The sequence below is a fragment of the Agelaius tricolor genome, unplaced genomic scaffold (genome assembly GCF_023055355.1).
Source record: "Agelaius tricolor isolate 1412-34295 unplaced genomic scaffold, bAgeTri1.0.p SCAF_8, whole genome shotgun sequence".
Lineage (NCBI taxonomy): Eukaryota > Metazoa > Chordata > Aves > Passeriformes > Icteridae > Agelaius > Agelaius tricolor.
The window spans coordinates 45,512,059-45,532,959 of record NW_027269268.1 but is presented as its reverse complement, the minus strand read 5'-3'; the positions used below and the strand labels follow the sequence as shown (position 1 = coordinate 45,532,959).

The following is a 20,901-nucleotide window of genomic DNA, read 5'->3' as shown; positions in this document are numbered from 1 at the left end:
CCTCCCCTCCCCTCCCCTCCCTTCCCTTCCCTTCCCTTCCCTTCCCTTCCCTTCCCTTCCCTTCCCTTCCCTTCCCTTCCCTTCCCTTCCCTTCCCTTCCCTTCCCTTCCCTTCCCTTCCCTTCCCTTCCCTTCCCTTCCTCTCTTTCTCTCTTTTCTGTGCTTATATAGGAGGCCAGGACAATAAAATTTCCAGTAATTTTCTAATAAAACTTTGTGATTGTTTGCGGACCCTCTGACTTTTGTCGTTCCTTTCGCACCTACGGCCCCTGGGCCTTTCCTTCCCCCTCAGGGCGGAACCTTTCCGTGCGGCGCCGCTTTCCGGCCGGGCGCAGCGGCAGGCGGGCGCCGCTGCCGCCGTTGCCGGGTAACGCGGCGGTGCGGCGGCGAAGGCGGCCCGGCCGCGCAGGGCCCACCATGGTGGACCCGGACCGCGGGCTGTCCCTCACCATCGCCAGGGTCGTGCAGCGCCTGCAGGGCTCCAGCCTGCACTCCCAGCTGGAGCGACAGGCCCGGGTGAGCCCTGACCTGCCGCTGTGCCCTCATGCACGCCTCCCTTCCGCGCTGCCCCTCCCCGGCGCTTTGTTCCCGGCCGCCGCCCCCGGCCCGGGTGTTCTCCTCACGGGCAGGGAGTCCGGGCCCCCGGCGCCCCTCGTCCCTTCCCTCTTTTCCTCCTTATCCCGCTCCTCTCCCTCCTCGGCGGGGCCGGAGAGCGGCGTGTTTGGTTTCTAGAGCCGTATTTGTTGTGTTTTCTCTTGGGACCCAAGGATTTCGCAGTGAATATGAAGACTATCCGTCTGAAATCTCGCTGCTTCAAATATAGGTCCTGAAACGAATTGCTTTTTTAATCTTTAATTTGGAGAGCTTTAAAGTCCACCCACCCTCCCCCGCTCCCCTAGTGTCCCTGAGAAAATGAGGATTTGGTGAAAGGAAGTGAAAATAAATGAAAAAAAATACGGATGGAAGTAAATTTTAGTAGCTGGGATAGCAGTTGCCCTTTTTTTATATTTAATAACTTATCTGCACTTGGAGACAGATTTTCATATTGCAGCTGAATTTAATTTAGGATGTTTCTGATTAAAGTTGCGTCAATTTTCATGATAATAATAACCTAGTCATGGTGCTGTAACAAATATTGTGCATTACTGAAGTATTTTGGATTGGGTTTTTTAAAATCTTGTGCTTTTGGTTTTGGGCTTTTTTTTCAAACACTGCTTAAAATTATACAGGTTGGGGATTTTTTGGGGGAGGTTTTTTGGGGTTTTTGTTTGTTTGTGGGGGTTTTTTTGTTGGGTTGGTTGGGTTGGGTTGGGGTTTTTTTTGGTTTTTTTAGGATATCATGTCCATTATTTGTCCATTAGTTTTGTTGCATTTTTAAATGAAACATGATTTTCCTCTTTGAATGTCCCTGAAGCTTTCTGTAGCAAGTGACATCACTGTCACACTGCTTGTCTTTTGTTTGTTTTGTATTTAAATGTACTGTTTTGGTCTCTAAGTGCTTTTATTAATGTGTGTCTGCCTTGCTTCTGTTGACAGGGCTTTCTAAATATTTGAATAAGCCAATGTACATGACTTGAAGGGGGCTGGAATTATGAAGCAGTGTAGAGGCTTGGTTCTGCTAAATGTTGGGAAATTAAGTATCCTAAAAAACCTGACATGAGGAGTGCAGAGTCACATCTTGTCCTCAAAACGGGCGGTGAACAGGGCTCTGTTCTAACCACTCTCTTCCTGTTTCTAACAAACCTGAAGGCACTCCCTTCCACAGGATTCTTTATCCCTGTCTCTGGCAGGGCCAGGTTCACGGTCACTTGATTCTTTGCAGGGGTTTTTTGAGACAGGAGGCAGGTTGGTGTCCTCAGGACTTGGGTGGGTGTTTAGAAGGTGCTAAACTGGCTGGGTGGCTTGGTTTGGTGGAACCATTTTAGTGCAGAGAACGTGAGCACTGCCCTCCCAAGGGGGGGTTTGGAGTCTGATAGGGCAGTGAGGTGCCCAAGTCCCTGCTGGATATGAGAATGTATCTGCTATGATGGCTTTGCAGAGCACTGTTGTACAGATTTCTTGGAGAAGAAAAAAAAGTGTTTGTATAGGTCATGATCATTCTAGTCATATCAAGTGCTAAAGGGAAAGAGAAGAAATACAGCAACAAATATTCAAGCTGATTCTTAGAATTGTGTGTGAAGGGTTTATAATAGCAGGTTAAAGCAGAGCTGTAGTTTAGTGTAGTGATCTGAAACTTTATATGTACATCAACAATGGGATTTCTCAATCAAATGAATTATCTCTAGGAGATTGTAGTTTAAATTAGTAGGGCCAAATGTACACTGTGTTTGCCAGGAATCTGGGTGTTCTTGATAGAGGAGCCTTTTTTATTGACCTTGCAGGCATTTATGCTCTTCCATGTACAGAAGACTTGCTTTGTTTATAAAGCTTGGGCAGTCACGTTCGTGCTGCACCGTGCAAGGGCCCCTCAGTCAGAGGCTGCTCTCCTCTTCTGCCCTGGGCAGCTGTACAGAATTCTGGAAGTTTCTGCGTTTTGCTTCACTCTGTATTAAGCTGATGCTTGATATTCCTCCCATTACACGGGGTATTGCTGGAGCTGCACTGTCAAATAGGAAATCTCAGCTGCTGCTGTGCATCACTCCTGAAATCCAGTTTATTGGTAGGATGTGATGGAGTTTTTTGTCTGCTGGTTAACAATGCTTGGTCTGCACAAGTTGTGATTTTGAAGGGTGGTCCCTTTTTTTAGGGGATTTTAAACTATTTTGGGAGATGGCACACTGTGTTTTAGGAAGTCTTTGGAATCAGTGCATCAAAGTGAAACTTTTGTTTTGGATATTTATACTGCAGTTGTACTTCACAAATATTCTTCATCTCTTAGTGTAGAAAATGATGATGATGATATTTGTTTCTCAAAAATATTTACTGTCTGAAAACACTACAGTCAAAATGGATCTTAAGGTCCATTATAATAATCCCTGAAATTTTGAGAGAACATGTAGTCTCACAAACGGGATTTTAGTTATTAGAAAAGCTATATTTTGTACATTTGTCTGTTATTTTCTAGGAAGGAGAATGAACAGTTTCACTGATGAGTTAATAGAATTTTGGGGAAAACACAGTATCCTGACATTATATTTGTGAGTGGTGAGAGAGTAGCCCTGTGGTTATGAACTGATCAAACCAGTGCTTTGCTTGGCTGTCACTGGGAGCCTGAGCTGGTGTCAAGGGCTGTGATACACAATCTCTTTGAAATAACTTTGGCATGGGCATCAAATGATTTGCTGTCAGAGCCTGACTTCTGGGGATACCAAGATAATCACATTTTTATCCCAAGGATTAGAGTAGAGGTAGTGTCATGTAAGTGATGAATGAATAAATATATAAATGTTAGGTTGATTTTTGTAGGTTGATTTTTGATATATTGATATATTACTGCAGTTAAGGAGAGAGATTAATGTGGGTAACAGTTCTAATGTGCCTATCACTTTGGAATTTCTTCTGAGCATACTTTGTAGTGTGTTTGAAAGGAAAGAGTAGCAGTGACAAAGAGCCAAAATATTGGGTAGTAACTTTTCAACAGATAGAATTGCTGCTGGTGTTAGTGGGGAGCAGAGAAGAAACCTCATTTTCTGGTCATAACTTCACTGTGCAAGTTTGTCATCAAATTTGCTTGTTTTTATCTTAATTTTTCTCTTCCCTTTCTGAATTGTAAATGTTTTTAATGTAGAGATTAGAGATGTTCAGAAAAACTAAAACATGGACATCTCAAGGACAAAATGCAGTTTTAAAATAAATTATTTTGTGAAATCTTCTAAAGTTCTGCTCTAGGGGAAATCTGTGTCAGTGAACAGACAATAAAAATGAAACTGTTCAGAGACATGAAAAAGTGCTACCTTTTTAGCACATTTTCATTTGCAGCCAATTCAGAAACTTCATTTTTCATGATCTTTGAAAACCTTTGAGTTAGGCTATATTAATCAGTTGAGATTAATCAGTCTTAATTTTTGTCCCATGCAAACCTCTAATAGAAATCAGTCTAACTCAGAGTTGCCCAGAACCTCTAGTGACCGGGGCAAATGATGAAGTTTAAAAAATACCCAAAAAAAACCAACCAACAGACAAAAGCTTCGGTAGTTTATTCCTAAAGAACTTTTCTAAAACAAGAGGTGACAATAAAATGAAAGGTTCTAAATGAAAGATAAAGGTTCTAAATTACGTTTTAAATGGAACAAGAAAGACTCACAGTGCAAGGAGTCCCCCCTGCCATTTTCTGCATGAATGTTCTCAGATGTTTCTTGTAGGTATGGCTGGACTGGGACAACCTGAGGGGGACTGATAACAAAGCATGATAAGGGCTCTTACAGTAGGCTAAAAGAGGTAATGTAAGTGTAAAAATCAGGCCTGCTACCCATCCCACCCCACTGTAGCAATTCAGTTTGGGAGTGAGAATACATTGGTGGAGGTGCCTGAAGGTACGAAGAAGGTGGAGAGGAGATGTCCTGGTCAGAAACACTGTCCAGAGGAGAGGAGTCTGCCACTGTTCTTGGACCAGACCTGTGGTAGAACCAGAAGGCTTTAAAGACAGTTTGAACAGAGAGAGGTAAGGGTCTTAAGAAGACTTCAGATGGGGCAAAGGAGGAGGGGACTTTATTTGGGAGTGCTAGGAACATTGGAGCTGGAGTAGTGCCTAACTCTGCTTCTAAAGAAAGTGGAGGTAAATAAGCTTAGAATAATTTATTATAATTTATGGTTTGCAAAATGTCCCAGCATATTGTTTTCATGATATTTTTTGCCGGTTAAAAAAAAAAGAAATTGATACCAATCTCAACTTATATAAAAGATCAAATTCAGAAGGGGAATGTTTCTATGCAATGCAGCATTTATTTAATAAAAGTTAGCAAACAAAGGTAGGCTCATGAGTCATCATGGAAAAGTAATGGTTCATTTTCATGCATTGTATTTAGCAAAGGATTTACTATGCTTGCTGATAGAGCTTGTGCCTTTGGTTTAAGTGGCTCAGCAGTAATATTTGCATTATAGTGAATTTTAAATTGAATGCAGTTGAGTATGTGTTGATCAGATGATAGAGTTCAGAAGCAATGCAAGCTTGACTGGCTGAGTAGTCCTTTTTTAGTAATGTGATTTCTGGATTTTGCCTTGTGTATGTATTTTATTTTCAGCACTAATTTTATATTCAAAACCTAGAAAATTTATTAAACATTAAAATTAAAATATATTATTAAAATATATCTGTATTTTTTGTACCACAGCATAACATTTGAAGCTGTTTACTTCCATATGAAGCTGATTGGAGCTCTCTGTATCTGCTAGGTTATTTTTACTTGTATAAGAAAGTTCACAAAATTTTTCCCTTATTATAGTTTGTGTAGAAATGTAGAAGGGTTGGAAAATTGTCATTATAATCAGGGTTTCACACTTACTAAAATTTGTTTAGTTAGGCTCAGAATGAGTCTTCTTTCTGTTACAGAAATGTATAACCAAAACTAATCTTTCCCTTAAAGTTGCAGGGGTTGAAGTTTTTAGTGAATGTTTATGTTGAAATTGTGGTGGTTGTGCTTGAAGTGGATTTTACCAAGTCAGCTTGGTCCTTATAAAGTCCAGTTATGGTAGAATGAAATACATAAGGAATGGTGGATATTTATTAGCTTTCATTGAGTTTACTTCTTCTAAAGATGGGTTATATTTGGGGATTCTGTTTTATTGTAATTTGGGAAATAATAGCAATAAAACTGAAAAACATTGTGCACTTGTGAAGAAACATACTGAACAGTAATAAATGCTTTGAGAGAGTACATGTTTATCTAAACAAAAAGGCTTTGAAGAGAAATTATGGTTGATAGCCTGTAAAAATATTAGGATTGTGTAAAGTTATTTGCAGACTGTTTGCAACAGGATAAAAATATGTGTTCACCTGATGCAATTCCACATTTCAGTATAGTTGGATCACTTCTCTGCAGTGTTTATTCTTGTTGAGAAAAGAAATAGTTTAACACAGGAGTTATGCTGGAACACTTTGTTCTGTCAAGCCTCCTCTTAGTAGTGTGTTGCTGGTCCTCTAGTTTATTTTCCTGTACTTCTTTGAGTGCTGTGATTGATGGATCATCTCTTGCATGAACAGTGCTGCTCCAGTCATGATCACTGAATGCCACTTTCAAATTTAGATGCTAATTTGTAAATAGGTTGAGCTCTCTGTTCAGTTCCTCTGTGAATCAATTTCCTATTTCCACCAATTTTATTATTTTACTGTTGTGCTATCCTTTTGCTTCCTTTCAGCCACAGCAGTGTTGAGTGTCTGGATTTTCTTCCATCTTGGCATCCAGGTACAGAGAGTACATTTAGGGTATCACTTCTGATGGTGACTGCACAGGTCCCAGCAGGATACCTTGCCAAAATCAAAGATGCACACACAAGATTGTTAGTGGTACCTTAGGCACTGGCAAATTTGGCAAAATTTTAGAAGTCCCCCAAGTCTGGGTGTGTACAGCTGAAGAATTGGGGGTGCCAAGAAATGCTGTAATGATAACTTGTTTTATGAGGGAATGTGGAAGGGACAGATGTGTCTTGATTCACAGGAGGCTGACCAAGACTGGAGAGGACCATAGACATCCCACACCTGGACCTCAGTGCCATATCCATAAGATTATGCACAATACTAGTTTTACAGGGAAAAGTTGATAGGCATTAACATTTATTAGCAATGATTTGTTATTTCTTGCTGAAATGTTCGACTTTCAGGACTCTATATTGCCCTGACTCAGTCTCTGAATATTTGGCTTGTTCCCTGTTCCAGCTGTCAGCCTTTGCTTTCATGGATTGTTCCCCTATATTGCTCACTCTCTATTACCCTGCATGTTATAGTCTCCTTATAGTAACAGATAGTATTTTTCTCATAGAAGTAAGATATCCTTTCATCAAGATGTGTGTGTTGAAATTGGTAGTTCTACCTGGGTGTTTGCTGTTTATTGATCATGCAGGGAATTAATTCAGTTCATGAGTACAAATCTCATCAATGTGGGTTTTTCTCCCAGTAAATCTTAGGCAGGCATTTTTAGCTATGTAAAGTTGTAGTAATGCTTTTTTATATAAATAAAATTTTGTCAACATATTTTTTTATTCTACAGGGAATAAAATCACATGGAAAAAATGCAAATGAGACTTAGTGTGTTGTACCAAGCAGTTTAAAACAAACCAACCCTACCTAAAATATAAATACCTAAATGTGTTTTCCAACATGGTACAACACAGAAATAAATTAGATCAGCTAATACAAAGGAAAAACAAGATTATGTGGACACCTGGACTAGTAATTTTGGAATATCAGCTCTGCTAACTCCCCTTGATTCCTCAATTTAATTCCCATAAACACCCATATGAATTCTAAAGAGGTACCATACTGTTAAGTTACAGCAAAACAGTTCTGAAGAGAGTTCCTTTCACTTACCAAAATGAGTATTTTCCCTTGTTGTGTTATACAGAGCTGGAATATGGTCTGTGTTAGAGCTGGCTGCAGCTGCCAGCTGAACTGTTTGCCACATTCTCAAGTATCTAATTTCTGATTTGAAAACTGATCAGCAATCCTAAATTTCTGTGGCTCTCTTGTTCTGCTTATCACTTAGGAATGTGTTAATTGTAGTACACAAGTAAACAAGAGGGAAAATGTAAATGGGAGGAGGCTTTTGCAACTGAACTCTGAATTGGTAAAAGTGGAGACAAAAGTGCCCCCAAATTTTGGGGGTGGTGGGGGGGAATTTTCACATTTTTTATGTGAAAATTTGTCTCAGTACAGGTTTTTCCAGTGAAGAGAAGAAAAAGGACGCAGGAAGGATGTGAAACATCTAAAAATAGATATTGTGATAAGTTAAAGATTAGCCTGAGAATATTGGCTGCATCAGGGCTAGGAATAATGAAATAATATCTGGCTGAATACATGGGCATGAAGAGGTGAAGGTAACCAGTGCAGGTTGATGCACTGATGTAATCCTTAGGAAAAATTTTCCCCCAGCATGCTGTCCTGTTTCCTTTTTGACTGCCTTTCTGCTGCATACAGGAGTCTCTGGATTTGATGTTCTGCAGCTGGGGAACAGGTTCTCTTGGGAACAGCAGTTTACAAGAAAGACCTCTGTTGTTCTTTTGGCCTGACAGGGAAAATGGGAAGTAGTCTGTGGACTGAACTCCTTAATGCCTTCTAATGTGATATGCTGTATCAATTTCCAGAATTTCCAGGAATCTCCAAAAAAAACCCCTGTTGTTGTCCATAGGAGTATCAGATACTCCTTAATAGGCCAAGAGCTCACAGGTGTGTGAAAAGCAGAGAATTAAAACACTGTTCTGATTGCACTTAATAATAAAATTAATAATACACTTAATAATAAAAGTAATTTCTTGTACTGTTTCCAGTGTCAAGATAATTAATCCATTTTATAGCAGATTGTACAGGAGCTTTCTTTTCTTTGTGTGATTTATCATCTGTAGTAAGTTCTTTTTGTGAGGGGATTTTTTTGCATATCTAAAAAGTATGCCAGACCTGACACTCCATGGACCTTGAGATTAGAATTAGCCATATTTAACTCAAAGACAAATCTGAACATTTACAAAAGGGTGCACAAAAACTTCTGAGGAACAGTATGGCAAAATCTGCCCTGCTTGATGTGTGTTACTTTTTTAAAAATTTCTGCAGTAAACACACAAAACCACTGCCTTGCAGCAGAGAAAACCTTCAGCCTGACAAGTGTCCAAAAAGGACATAGGACTTCCCATCAAAGTAGCTTCAAAAGGAATTCTTCATAAAATCCTCCTTGAGGTTTTTGTTTAAAAGGGTATTTTGTGAGCTGCCCAAGAACACGCATAAAAATCTTTGTTTCCCAGATATTAGTAACCATCCTTTGCCAGCTTTTACTGTTGTGCTGGATGGAATATGTGTTTGTCATTTGACATGAGTTATGCAACTCACCACACCTTCTGGTCTGTGCTCATGATGACCTTTCTTTCTCAGAAGCATGCTGAGAAATAGTCTCTTTGCTATTGCACTTAATAAACTAAATATAAATGCCTCCCTTACCTGTAATGGCAAGGGGACTTGAAATGCTGATGCTGTTATTCTCTCCATTATTGTCCATTCCTCTTTTCATGTGGGGAAAATGGAAAGGTTTTCTTAAAATCCTGCATTGTGAATTCACCTAGACCAGCTTTTCCAGTGCAGAAACACCCTTTTCCATGTATAAACTGTAAGGCAAAGTACAAGATTTTGGAGTTTTAGTTGTGTGCTGTGGACTTAAAGCATGCCGTGCTGTCAGCAGTGCTGTTAGGGCTGGAAGACTGCCCAAGTTGGTGAAAGATTATGTTTAATTAAATAAAAATTAAAATTCTATTGCAGCAGGAAAGCTTGCAATTGTTGAGTAGCTTTTGGTAAGAGATGTCTCACATTTCTGTGTAGATGATATGGCCATATGCTTCTAACATATGCCTGGAGCTGTCATGGCTGTGGACACACAGATCTTCTGGTGTTATTTTCAAGTTAGCATGCAGCATTGCTTTTTTTTCTCTAAACCTTTAGCTTTATTATCTGATCTTAATCAGCTATTGCCATGTACCATGCATAGGAAAATATGTCTTAGAAGGCACTTCACAGAAACTTTTGAGTTTCTGCTTGTTGTCCTTTGGGACCTTTGTGATGTATTGGTTTTCTCCTCTTGGTCTAGCTGCAGAAGAAGGAGATGCTGTAGCAGCTGGTCCTGCTGTTGCTGAAAGATGTGCAGCACCTTTCAGTCTTTGTGGTTGTGTCATGGTATGGTTGTAAAGCTGGTTAGTGTTGGTTAGTGCTGGTTTAATGCTGGTTAGTGCTGGTTAGTGCTGGTTAGTGCTGGTTGGTGTGTTGAGTGCATTTCATTGCAAGTGGCCATATATACCCAGCAGTCATGTCTGCAGTGGGGAGTGTTCAGTGCACAGTCAGTTTTTTGGTTTGAAAATGGCATTTCTTACCTGAAAGAGGTGAACTGTGGGAGGTTAAGTGAAAAATTATGGAATGTTTTCAGTTTTATTTCTTTCAGGTGAAATACAGGGATTGGCTTCTAGTTTTTTCCATGTGTGCCTTATGACCAATTCCTTAATGTGTATAGTCTAGCATTTGGGCTAAGTATGGGGGGTATTTGCTCAGATTATTAAACATGTATGTTTATATGTGTTCATTGCATATTCTACTCCTTTTTTCTCTCTTCTTCCCCACATAACACCTTTTAGCATTGATGAAAAAGGTGAAGACATTAAGTGAGAAAAAAGTTAACTGATATTTTTGACTACTATTGCTCAAGGAAGGAGTTTGCTTTGGGTGTAACCCTAAGCATGTTTGTTACTTACTTTATAACTTGAATAATGTAATTTTTCTTTAGTTCTTGATGCTTATTTATTTATTTTTCGTATTAGGTTAGCCTACACAAACCAGAAATTAAGCTGGAATCTCTAAAAGAGGATATTAAGGATTTTCTGAAGACATCAGGTTTGTAATACTTCATTGATATATTTGTGAATAGGATAGATGTATGTAGGAACATATGTGATATAAGTGATGAAAACAGTGCTTTGTGGAGCTTGGTGTCTTGTCACTGACAGTAGCCAGAAGCAGACATTCAATGATTCCAGATTATTAAATCAGATAAAGAAAATCTAAAAGGGAAAGTGCTGTTGGATTCCATCTGCATTTTGAAAAACGTACTATGCAAAGTGCTTTTATCATTTTATGAGATACTGGTGATTTTTTTTTTAAACTTCTGAGTGAGTAGAGAGTTCAGCCACTTCTGAAAATAGAAATTAACTTTCATGGAGATACTCTTGAAAATTTTACCTTTAGTTAAATTTGCAATTTGCATTGAAAGTTGTAGGCTGTGTTAGTATAATGTGAGGGTTTTATGATAAATGATCTCAGATTTATAATCATCAGGAACACTGTCTCTATTAATATTAATTGTTGGTTTTATAAAATGATGGCTTTAAGAAATAGAATGTAAGTTTTTTAACCAAAACTATATTGTAATTATTTGAACAGCAGATGGAAGTAAAGGATATTAGGTCTCTATAGAGGTTTCAACTTGCAGTTTTCCTATCTTAATTAGATTAAGGTTTCTTTGTCTCCTCTTGTCTCTCTGGTAGGTAGACATGAACTGAGACCAGACATAAAACTCCAGTGACTGCAAAGCAACCTCTGATTGATGTTCCATTAGCATTAATTCCTAAAGTTGTCCTCTCATTGTTTTTTTTTTTTTTTATTTTAACAGGTTGGGAAAAGAAGCTTCAGAATGCTGTTTATAGTGAACTCAATGTGTGAGTTTATTAAGTATTTTCACTTAATGAGTTCTGCTCATATGATTTACTTTTGATCCATTTGTTTATAGAGGTGTATGGTATGTTACTGTCATCTGCAATATCTGTCATAGCAAGGGTACCTGCATAGTTTCTGTTTTTAAAGTGCCATTATTTCTTTTTCATCCTAGTGAATATACTGCAACCAAGTGCATTTAAAGAATAAATGAAATAAATATCATTACATTTTGTAGTTACTTTAGTATTTTCCTTTTGGCTTTACTTCCAAAGGTACCATGGGTCATAATATAATTATGTAAATGAGGTAGTTGATGCAAATGAGTTGTAATTGAGGTATTGGTCACAGCATTGCACGTATTTTTTGTATTAATTATTTTTTAAAATCTTTAAGATACTGATCTCTAGGTTTCTCAGGTCAGTGCTCATCATGCTTGGGATATGGTTATAAATGCAGTCAAATCAGCCAAGTTTCCTTTTTATTATTGTTCAGCAAACTTTGGGTTAGACTTCTGGGAAACATAATTTTTCTTTCCATTCTGGCACAATGGAAAGGTGAATTTCATAACAGATATAGCCATGCCACTATAAAATAAGAAATGTGTATGCAAATCTGTTTGTGCTAATGTAAGTAAGCTTGTTAGAGTTACCAGTTTAGCACAATGTTTATTTAGTAGTATGAGGGACTTAATTCTGCTTCTGTCTGTTAGCAAGGATTCATCTTCATTGTATCTTTCCAGGGAAAAAATATTTACCTGTCTCTAGGGCTAATGCACGGAAATAAGCAGCAAAATAATGAAATTTGCCCTTGAAAATTGAAATTAACTGTGAACACCATGGTTTCATGAGCATTGTGGAAAAGCCAAGAAACAGCATTTCTGAAATCTGTTGATATTGATTCTATTTTACACATTGGAACAGAATAGTTCATAACAAATTTGCAGCCAGTACAGGAATGATCTTATCTGTTAAAAATGGGAAGAAATTTGGGGAGGGTTTCCCAAAAACATATGATAGGAACTGATTGAATGCATTCAAACAAATGAAAATTCAGGCTAACTATTGGAGAAGCTATGTGAAAATTTTGTTTCCTGAAAGACATTTGAGACACTTAAAATTAAGCTGGATGTAATGTTTGACAAAAACTCATTGGAAATAACCTATGCTACTGAAAGATAAATTGGTGGTTTAGTTTAGTTTTTAATTTTTATGAGTGGATATTCAGCTTTGCTTAAGTCAATACCTCACTTAAACTTCTAATTACTTTGGACATGTACATGTTCACTACTGATTTTTAAAAGGAGAACCTCAAAAAAATATTGTCTCTTAAAAATTGTGATGACTTGGAGAGGGAAAGTTACATAAAAGATAAAGATGTCATAAAGATGACATTATGTGAAGAGAATTCACTTTTAAAATACCTGATTTGTTAATGTCATTATTTTACTTCATTTTGTAAGTATGTGAAATTATAAGGGAAATTATATTATTTTTAATACAAGAAGAACTCATGTTGAAATTTCACTAATTCTTGCATATTATTATCTTATTCGTATCCATAGAAGGGATGAGGAAAAAATACTTAAAAATAATACTCAGTTTTGATCAACACACACTTGTGTTTTTGCTAGTGCTCTCTATATATAGAAGTTATATTTAGGTTTAGAAATATGGGATTAATTAAGCAAAATAAAACATCAGAATATTTCAAGTTAACCATATGTTCTTCTTAAGGTTTCCTTCGCCCTGTCATCCTGCAGCACCACCTGAACATATTAAAGAACCTTTAGCCTATATGAGGAAAGCCCAGGTTGGTGGTTATCAATTTTACCATTCATATCAGAGCTTTAATTAGACTATTTGATATTTACTCTGTAGAATGTTATTGTGTTCCTAGGTTTTATACCTTAGGAAAAGCATAGATTTGTAATTGCATCAAAGTTAATAGTAATATTGTATATGTGATATTTTACATAAATACAGAAAATGCTCAAGTAATTCTCCAGCCATGAAGGAAGTAGGATGTAGTGGCAGGTAGGTGAAAAATGTAGAATAGAGATGATGTGAATATGTCAAAGAAGAGAATTTGGTTTCATTGAGAAGGAAAAAAGGGGTAGCTATAGGTCATTTCCTTAGGGTTACAAAAACGTTTTTTTGAAGGGACACAAGCAGTTTCATGATGAAAGATAACAGGCTGCAGAGATAGTGAGATCTTCAGAAAGAAGGGATATATTTAGTACTTAAAAATGTGAAAGGAAGATGAAAAATACAGAGCTAAGGAGCTTAAGGCATATTGAAGGAGAGTAAGAAAGACTGGACTATAAAGATTAAACAAGGATTTTTGGTGTCAGAGAAAAATACTTTAGCTTGTTTATTTTTTTGCCAATATATGCCATTTGAAATAAATAAAAAAAATCCACATCAAAATGAAAAAAAAAAAAAAAACAACAAATAAACCAACAAGTTTCAAAAATATGGTCTAATAAAAACATCTGAGGTAGGGATAAAGGTGTGTTTAACTCTGCTTCTGTGCCTAGAAATACATTGCAGTATTCTTTTACAAAATACTCAACAAATTGTGTTACCTTTACAATGTTGTTTATTCCCCTAAGTCTTATCTCTCTGTCCTGCATTTCAGTCTTTAGGATTTGGGGCTAAAGATTGCTTTAGTCAATTTTTCTTGTGTGGTGTGAAATGTAATGCCACAATTTGCAGCCTGAAAAAATCACTCTTACTAGTTTATTAATGCAAAAACCAGAGAGATATATCTATATGCATGTTTGTCTGAAGCAGTTTCATGGGTTATTACTTTACAAAAGTGTATGTAATACTTGCAGTGTTTTTAGCTGTATGTAGAAAGGCCTGTTATTCCAGTAGTTTAAAACTGAGCAGGAGAAGTCCTGTCTTTGCTGGTTTCAAAATTTGATTCCCTATTTCAAAGAGTATTAGTTATCCATGTCCTCCAGGTGGGTTAACCCTGGAAGGCAGCTCAGCCACTCACTCACTTTCCCCCAGAGAAGCAGGAGAGAATGAAAAGGGCAAAAGTGAGAAATGGTGTTACAAAGACAGATTAATTGGCAAAGCAAAAGCTACACGTGTCAACAAAGCAAAATAGGAATACATTCATTACTCTCCATCATCAGGCAACTTTTGTCCCAGCTTCTTTATTTGGAAGATGATGTTGTATGGTCTGGAATATCCCATTGCACACTGGGATATCCCATTGATCATAGCTGTCCTAGCTCTGTCTCCTCCCAAATTCTTGTGCACTCCCAGCCTCCTTGCAATTGGGGAAGCATCAGAGAAGACCTTGAATTTCTCAGCAATAGCTAAAACATTTGTGTTTTATCAACACCCTTTTGGTCACAAATCCAAAAGAAAGCACCATACCAACTACTGTGAAGGAAGTTGACTCTATCCCAGCCAAACCAGTATATGCCCTTTCAAACCCTTTCTGGAAATACAGCTCTTTGATGAAGATTAGTGAACTCTTTTCATAGAGAAATACTGGTAAATTTGGGTAGTTGTGAAATAATAATAAATACACAGTTAGAGAACTAACATTATCTTTTCTAAAACCGCTGAGATACGTGCAAGTGTTCGATTTTCAAGATGACATACATTTATCACTGTAGATAATGGGCCTGTAAGAAAACAAGCATCATCAGAGCAATTGAATCACAACTAGGTTTTGTTTTGTTACTCTTTTTGATTAAATAAACAATGTGAAAAGCTTACAAAGCCAGTATTTCAATGATTGTTTGTTTAAAATATTTGGAAATAGCTAAAATACAAGTGTACAGGTTGCTAATACCTTTTGGGAGAGAGATAAAAGTGAAAACAATTTACTTTTATAGGTATTGAAAATCTAATTAATGTTTTGACAGTAAAGACTTCGGGTTTTTTATTTGTAGGTAGATTGTTTTTATTTTTACTTTATTTTCATCTAGCATCACAGCAGTTGGAAAAAAATATTTTTGTGCTATCATCAAAATTTGTCCACATATAAAAATGTTGTTCGTATTTGTCATATTCTATTTTTATTAGATACAGTCACCATTTAAGGTGCTGTTTCCTTTGTTATAAGTTTGTTGACAATTTCTTTATCCTTTTCTATCTTAACAAATTTTGCTCTACTTCAGAATTGTGGAAATAAGGGTACTACTCCCAGTAAACCATCTCTGATAGTTACTGGAATGACTTTGAGTCAGTGATTAAAGCAATATTAATATTTTTTTCTAGAGTAGGTATTAAAATGTTCATAATTAACCATTTTTCTCCTCACATTGGTTCTGTTTTCTCATAGATGGCAGACTGAAGTTTTTAGATTGCTTTCTTTTCCTGCCCCAAAAGAAAACCAGGTTTCTAGAGAAGGATAGAGCATTAACGGCAATGAGTAGTAATGCTGTAAGTCATAGGATGATAGAATGGCTGGGATTGGAAGGGACCCTAAAGATCTGGTTTCAACCTTCCCTTGCAAGGATACTTCCCATGAGATCAGGTTGCTCAGAGCCCCATACAACCTGTCCTTGAACACTTTCAGGCATGGGGTATCCACAACTTCTCTGGGCAACCTGTTCAATGTCTCACCACCCTCACAGTAAAGAATTTCTTCCTCCTATGTCATGTAAACCTACCCTTTCAGTTTAAATCCATTCCCCCTTGTCCTTTTGCTACATGCCCTTGTTAATAATCTTTCTCCCTCCCTTCAGGCTTGGTCTTTAGGTGTTAGACACCATTCTGTGATGTTAGGAAATTGTTTCCAAATTGCAGTGCTACCTTTCTCAGTTTCAGCTATTTTAATGCATAATTGCAACCATAGCAATCCTAATAGCGTGTTTTCTTAGTGTTGAATTTCTTTGTAAGACTAGAGGAATCATCTTGTTAAATGTATTGTTCCCATCAATAAAATGACTTTATGACCTCTCCCTCTGCCTTTTATTTCAGTCAAGAACAGTGCATTCTGTTTCTGCTCACTTCAGGTACCTGCTGTCCTGGAAAGAGGGCATGGTATCTTGCTTGGAAAGACTGCATAACCCTCACTTTGGTTTTTTCTTTTTTGCATTTATTTGAATATCTTTTACTGGGTTTTGAAAGATGAATTATGTCAAGTTTATGACTGAGTATAAGTGATTTATTACCAATATGTTGCATCCCCAGTGCATTGAGTGAATTAATGTCTGGTGTGGCAGTTGTAAGTCACACCAAGTGTGTTGACCTCCATTGCTCTTTGGAATTAGATGGTTCTTGGTCTTGCAAAGCTTCCATCTGTCTCTTCTTCTTTTGTAGCTTTCATATCTTTAAGCATATCTCTGCTATTCCCCTCCCTATGCCCCTTCCACCTGTCCTCCCTTAATTTTGATGGTATCATGAAGTGATGGTGCCGGTGGTAGCAAAACAAGTGGAGAAGTGGCCATGTTAGAAGGGAGAGTCACTGTGCAGAAAAACTTGGATATGGTGGAAGAGTGGGCTAACAAGAGATTTATGATGTAAAAACACAAATGTAAAGTCTGGCATGTGGGAAAACATAATCCAGGAGTGCAGCACAGTCTTGGATCTACCTGGCTGGGGAGCAGCCTGAAGGAAATGAACCTGAAGGACCTGGTGGACAGCAAGCTGCATATGAGTGGACAGTGTGCTGGTGCACCAAGGAAAGGCAACAGGATGCTGGGCTGCATCAATGTGGGCATCACCAGCAGGGATAAAGAAGTCATTGTCCCACTCTACTTAACACTAGTCAGGTCACATCTGGAGTATTGTGTTCAGGTTGGGTCCCTCTGTACAGTAAAGGATGTGGACAGACTGGAGAGGGTTCAGAGAATAAGCCACAGAGGTGTTCAAAGAACTGGGCAGCCTGACATGTGAGGAAAGGCTGAGAGAGCTGGGTTTGTTCAGCCTTGAGAACTGGAGGCTTAGGGGAGACCTTGTTCCAGTATATAAAGGGTGGCTACAGAGAAAATGGAGACTCCTTTTTACAAGAGTCACTTGTAAAAGGAGTCACTTTCTCATGGAAAAGATGAGAAGTAATAGGTACAAGTTACTCCTGGGGATATTCTAGTTGGACAGAAAAGGAAATTTTTTTGCATACAATCAGCCATTGGAATAATTTCCTTAGAGAGACAACATTGGATGCTTAGGATTTGGCTGGACAGGAGGCCGGGCCATCCAATCTAAACCACACTTTTACCAAAAAAGACTTTAACTTTGTTTCTGCTACTACTAGCTGTGTATTCTCTATTTTCATTTTCTTATCCTATATGGCCTAGTAATCTTCATGCTCTCTCACTCCTTATTTCTCTAGCAACAAAACCTCACTTCTTAACAAAATAGTAAATGCTCGATACTACTACTTTGTGAGAGATGAACCAGTTTGTGACATGGTGTTGTGTAACTGCATTTGAAAGGAATATAAATATGATAATACAGTTAAAGAAAAATATTTTACAGAGTATGATGAAAAGTATGCAATTTGGAAAACATACATTCAAAACTCAGATCTGTTTTACTTATACAGAAGAAGGTGAAGGGATGACTTGATTGTGAGGAAAAATTTCTGGTGAAAGATAGCAAGTTTTTGATGGAAAAAGGTATGAGAGGATATCATACCTTGTAAATGATCTTGTAAGTGAAAGCTGAAATGAAACAACTATAGAGAAGATTTTAATTTTTTTTAGTTGCCCTTCCCTTCTATTTGCTTCCTGTCTAATGACTGCAGCCTCTTTTGGACAGAACTTTGAGGAGCATGGTTAAACAGTAGCTAACTGTTGTAAAATTTGTGTCTAGAGCAAATTACAAGCAATAAATGGAGCTAAATGAAATTAAGAGGAGTCTTTGCATTCATGTGATTGAGGTCTGGCTTGTCATCCACAGAAAACTAGATTAAGTATAAAACCCACCAGTGGTGCTGTAATCATGGAAACAAAGTACCAAGTCCATTGACAAGGAAGTCATTACTAATTGGCATTAACTTCAGAGGAGTTAACCATGGAGAAGGCACTATTGAAGCCTAATGCAATTGTCAGAAGAATCTGGTTGCTTTTTAAGCTGTCCACTGGCCACTGAGGTATTGTCTACCTCTGTTTTCTCTGATTAGACAACTATTTCCTGAGCATTGTGCTAGAAGAACTATTTTTTTACAATCTAAAAGTTAGAAATCTGGCATTACAGAATACCAGATTTCTAACTTTCCTTAATTTCTGACAACATCTGAGATACTTTTTGTGGAGAAAGACTGCCAGTCTCTTCAGGCCCCAAAGTGAAGAAGGTATTTGCTATGCACAGTTGATTGACCTCTAATAATTGTTTGAAAAATTTGTTAAATGTTGATCTATAAAGAAGATTGATCATTAAACATATATAAGAATCAGTAATTGTGAAATACATAATTTTTTAAAGGTATGAAATGTGAACAACTAAATTTTCTGGTTCTTTTTTGTGTTGTAAAGAATTGATCTATGGTTTCCATGTAAGGAAGCATATAAATATTCCCTTCATATGTTTGCAGATGTCAGTCAGTGACTTGCTATCCTTTTATATATATCTGACTTTACAAAACTGCTTGTTACTGCATAGTAAATTCAATTTTCAGGAAAAAGAAATTCCTTATAATTTATCTTTTGTGCGTATTTTAGGGAAGCTGGGAGAAGCGAATTCTGAAAAGTCTGAACAGCATGTGCACAGAACTCAATATCCCACTAGCACAGAAGGTAATGTATTGTTAATTTTCTGTTTTCAAACTGACATCTCTGAAATTAAGCAATTGTAATGTAATTTTCGTTTTAGACATGGTTATCAAGAGCTGCAGGTTCAGTATCTAAATAATTGTAATGCAGAATAATTTTCAGAGATGGTGGCAATGAATGTGTCAGCTCAGCTTGGGAGAAGATGAATGCTCTAGGTAGATTTTCCTCTTTGCTGTTGCAGTAGTTATCCTCTTGAGGGAGCAGCATGTTGGAAAGCTGATTACTGTGTACATTGTTCTTAACAGAGTATTTTGTGCAGACTCATCTGTATAATTTGTGCAGCCTGTGTGCAACACCAATGTGCTTTGTGTGCACAGAAGGCTGTAGTTGAACTGGTACATGAGGAGAGAGAGATACTGGTACATTGCTGACTTTGTTCGTCATTTGTTCTGGTCTGGTGTCTGTTTTTTTTTTTATTGTTGTTGTTTTTTAGTTTGTTTTTTTTTTTTTTTTAATTAATATAGAGGCTTTAATTTTAAAGATCATGGAATTAGGGAGTAACTTTAGCATGTTTTATTCATTCCCCTGTTTGACCTCTGTGATAGGTGGCAGAACCTCTGTGCTTCATCATGAGCTAAAGGATGATGCTGTATTTGGTTTTCATGGCTGCCAGGGACAGGAATTTGATAGAGTCCAACACCTCTATGGAATGGGCAGTAAATCTTCAGTAACACAAAATTGAGTACCAAATATCCTAAATTCATTGCTAAGCACCTGAAACTATTTAATGGGCTTCTTTCCTTCCAGGAACTGAGCTTGGCCTTTCCCTTTGTAATGTACCTTCAGGCTAGGGATAATTTGTTAGCAAATAAGTTTGTATTGCTATTTTGTAAAATATTGTATTACTGTATAGTTGGAATGAATACATATTTGAAATGAGCACGTTTTTATTCATTCTGTTAAAAAAAAAAAGAAGATACACTTTTTTGTGTATTTCAGAGGCCTGCAAATGAACAAAAAGAATTGCTTAATAAATGGAATGAAATGGGAACTGATGAGCCAGGTAAGGTCAACTAAATTTACATGCATTAAATTTTTGTACATAGAAAGGAAGGATGCACATCTTACTTACCAGTCAAAGGTTAATCTAATCTCTTCAAGGAAAATTGATTTCGATCTTCCTTTCATTGGTAATGTGCCATTATGCCTAAATAAATACTTATTTCCTTGTTATTTTGTTTCAAGTTACTGTACTAACATTGAATCATTACTGAGAGGTTATTGTGTCTTATTCCATATTCCAGTGCTTCAGAAATTTATTCAACTTGAAGACAGCTCCTCTTATTGTAAAGTCAGGCTAACAGAAAATGTTCAGAACTGTGGATAATTAAGCTCAGGTGTTTTCTTGACAAAAGAAAAAATAACTCTTTCACAGAATAATCAGTGATATTATACTTGGGGAAAGCAAGGCTAACTCTCATGCTAGTTCATAGCCAAGTTCCTTAAAAAGGATTTCAGAGAGGTGCTGGTTTGTATCACACTGCCACCTCTCTGATGGCAAACACTTTTCGTGGATTTTTTAATACTGCTCCCCAGTTATCATTTGACAGCAGTGTGTGTAGTTCAGTAATCTAAGCTGTTAAAAAACACCTTGCTTTTGAAGATCATATCTTTCCTAAGTCTAAGAGTGATTCAGTCTAAACACTTAGGAGGATTAAGTAAAAGGTTCCTGTGACTACTGTTCTCTTCACAGAATCATAGAATGGTTTGGTCTGGAAGGGACGTTGAACAATACCCTCCTCTTCATTTAGCTGAGCTTTAAAAAAATGAGGCAATTATCACTAGCATAATCATGACAGAATATGTGGTAGTTGTTGCTACATATTTGT

General features: G+C 37.3%; 1 protein-coding gene across 2 annotated transcripts in view; it reads left to right on the top strand.

Moving 5' to 3' along the window:
* Positions 1-340: 340 nt before the first annotated feature.
* The window catches only part of TBC1D19 (TBC1 domain family member 19), a 49,064-nt gene continuing 28,503 nt past the window's right edge, over positions 341-20,901 (top strand). Inside the window, exons 1-7 of one of the 2 annotated variants that reach the window (XM_071432586.1) lie at positions 394-515; positions 767-822; positions 10,440-10,512; positions 11,288-11,333; positions 13,065-13,140; positions 18,962-19,036; positions 20,012-20,075. In XM_071432586.1, coding sequence (XP_071288687.1) covers positions 13,126-13,140; positions 18,962-19,036; positions 20,012-20,075 — 154 coding nt within the window. In that variant the 5' untranslated portion in view covers positions 394-515; positions 767-822; positions 10,440-10,512; positions 11,288-11,333; positions 13,065-13,125. Of the gene's footprint in view, positions 516-766; positions 823-10,439; positions 10,513-11,287; positions 11,334-13,064; positions 13,141-18,961; positions 19,037-20,011; positions 20,076-20,901 lie in introns of both variants that reach the window. The other variant, XM_071432584.1, reaches the window with a different exon arrangement.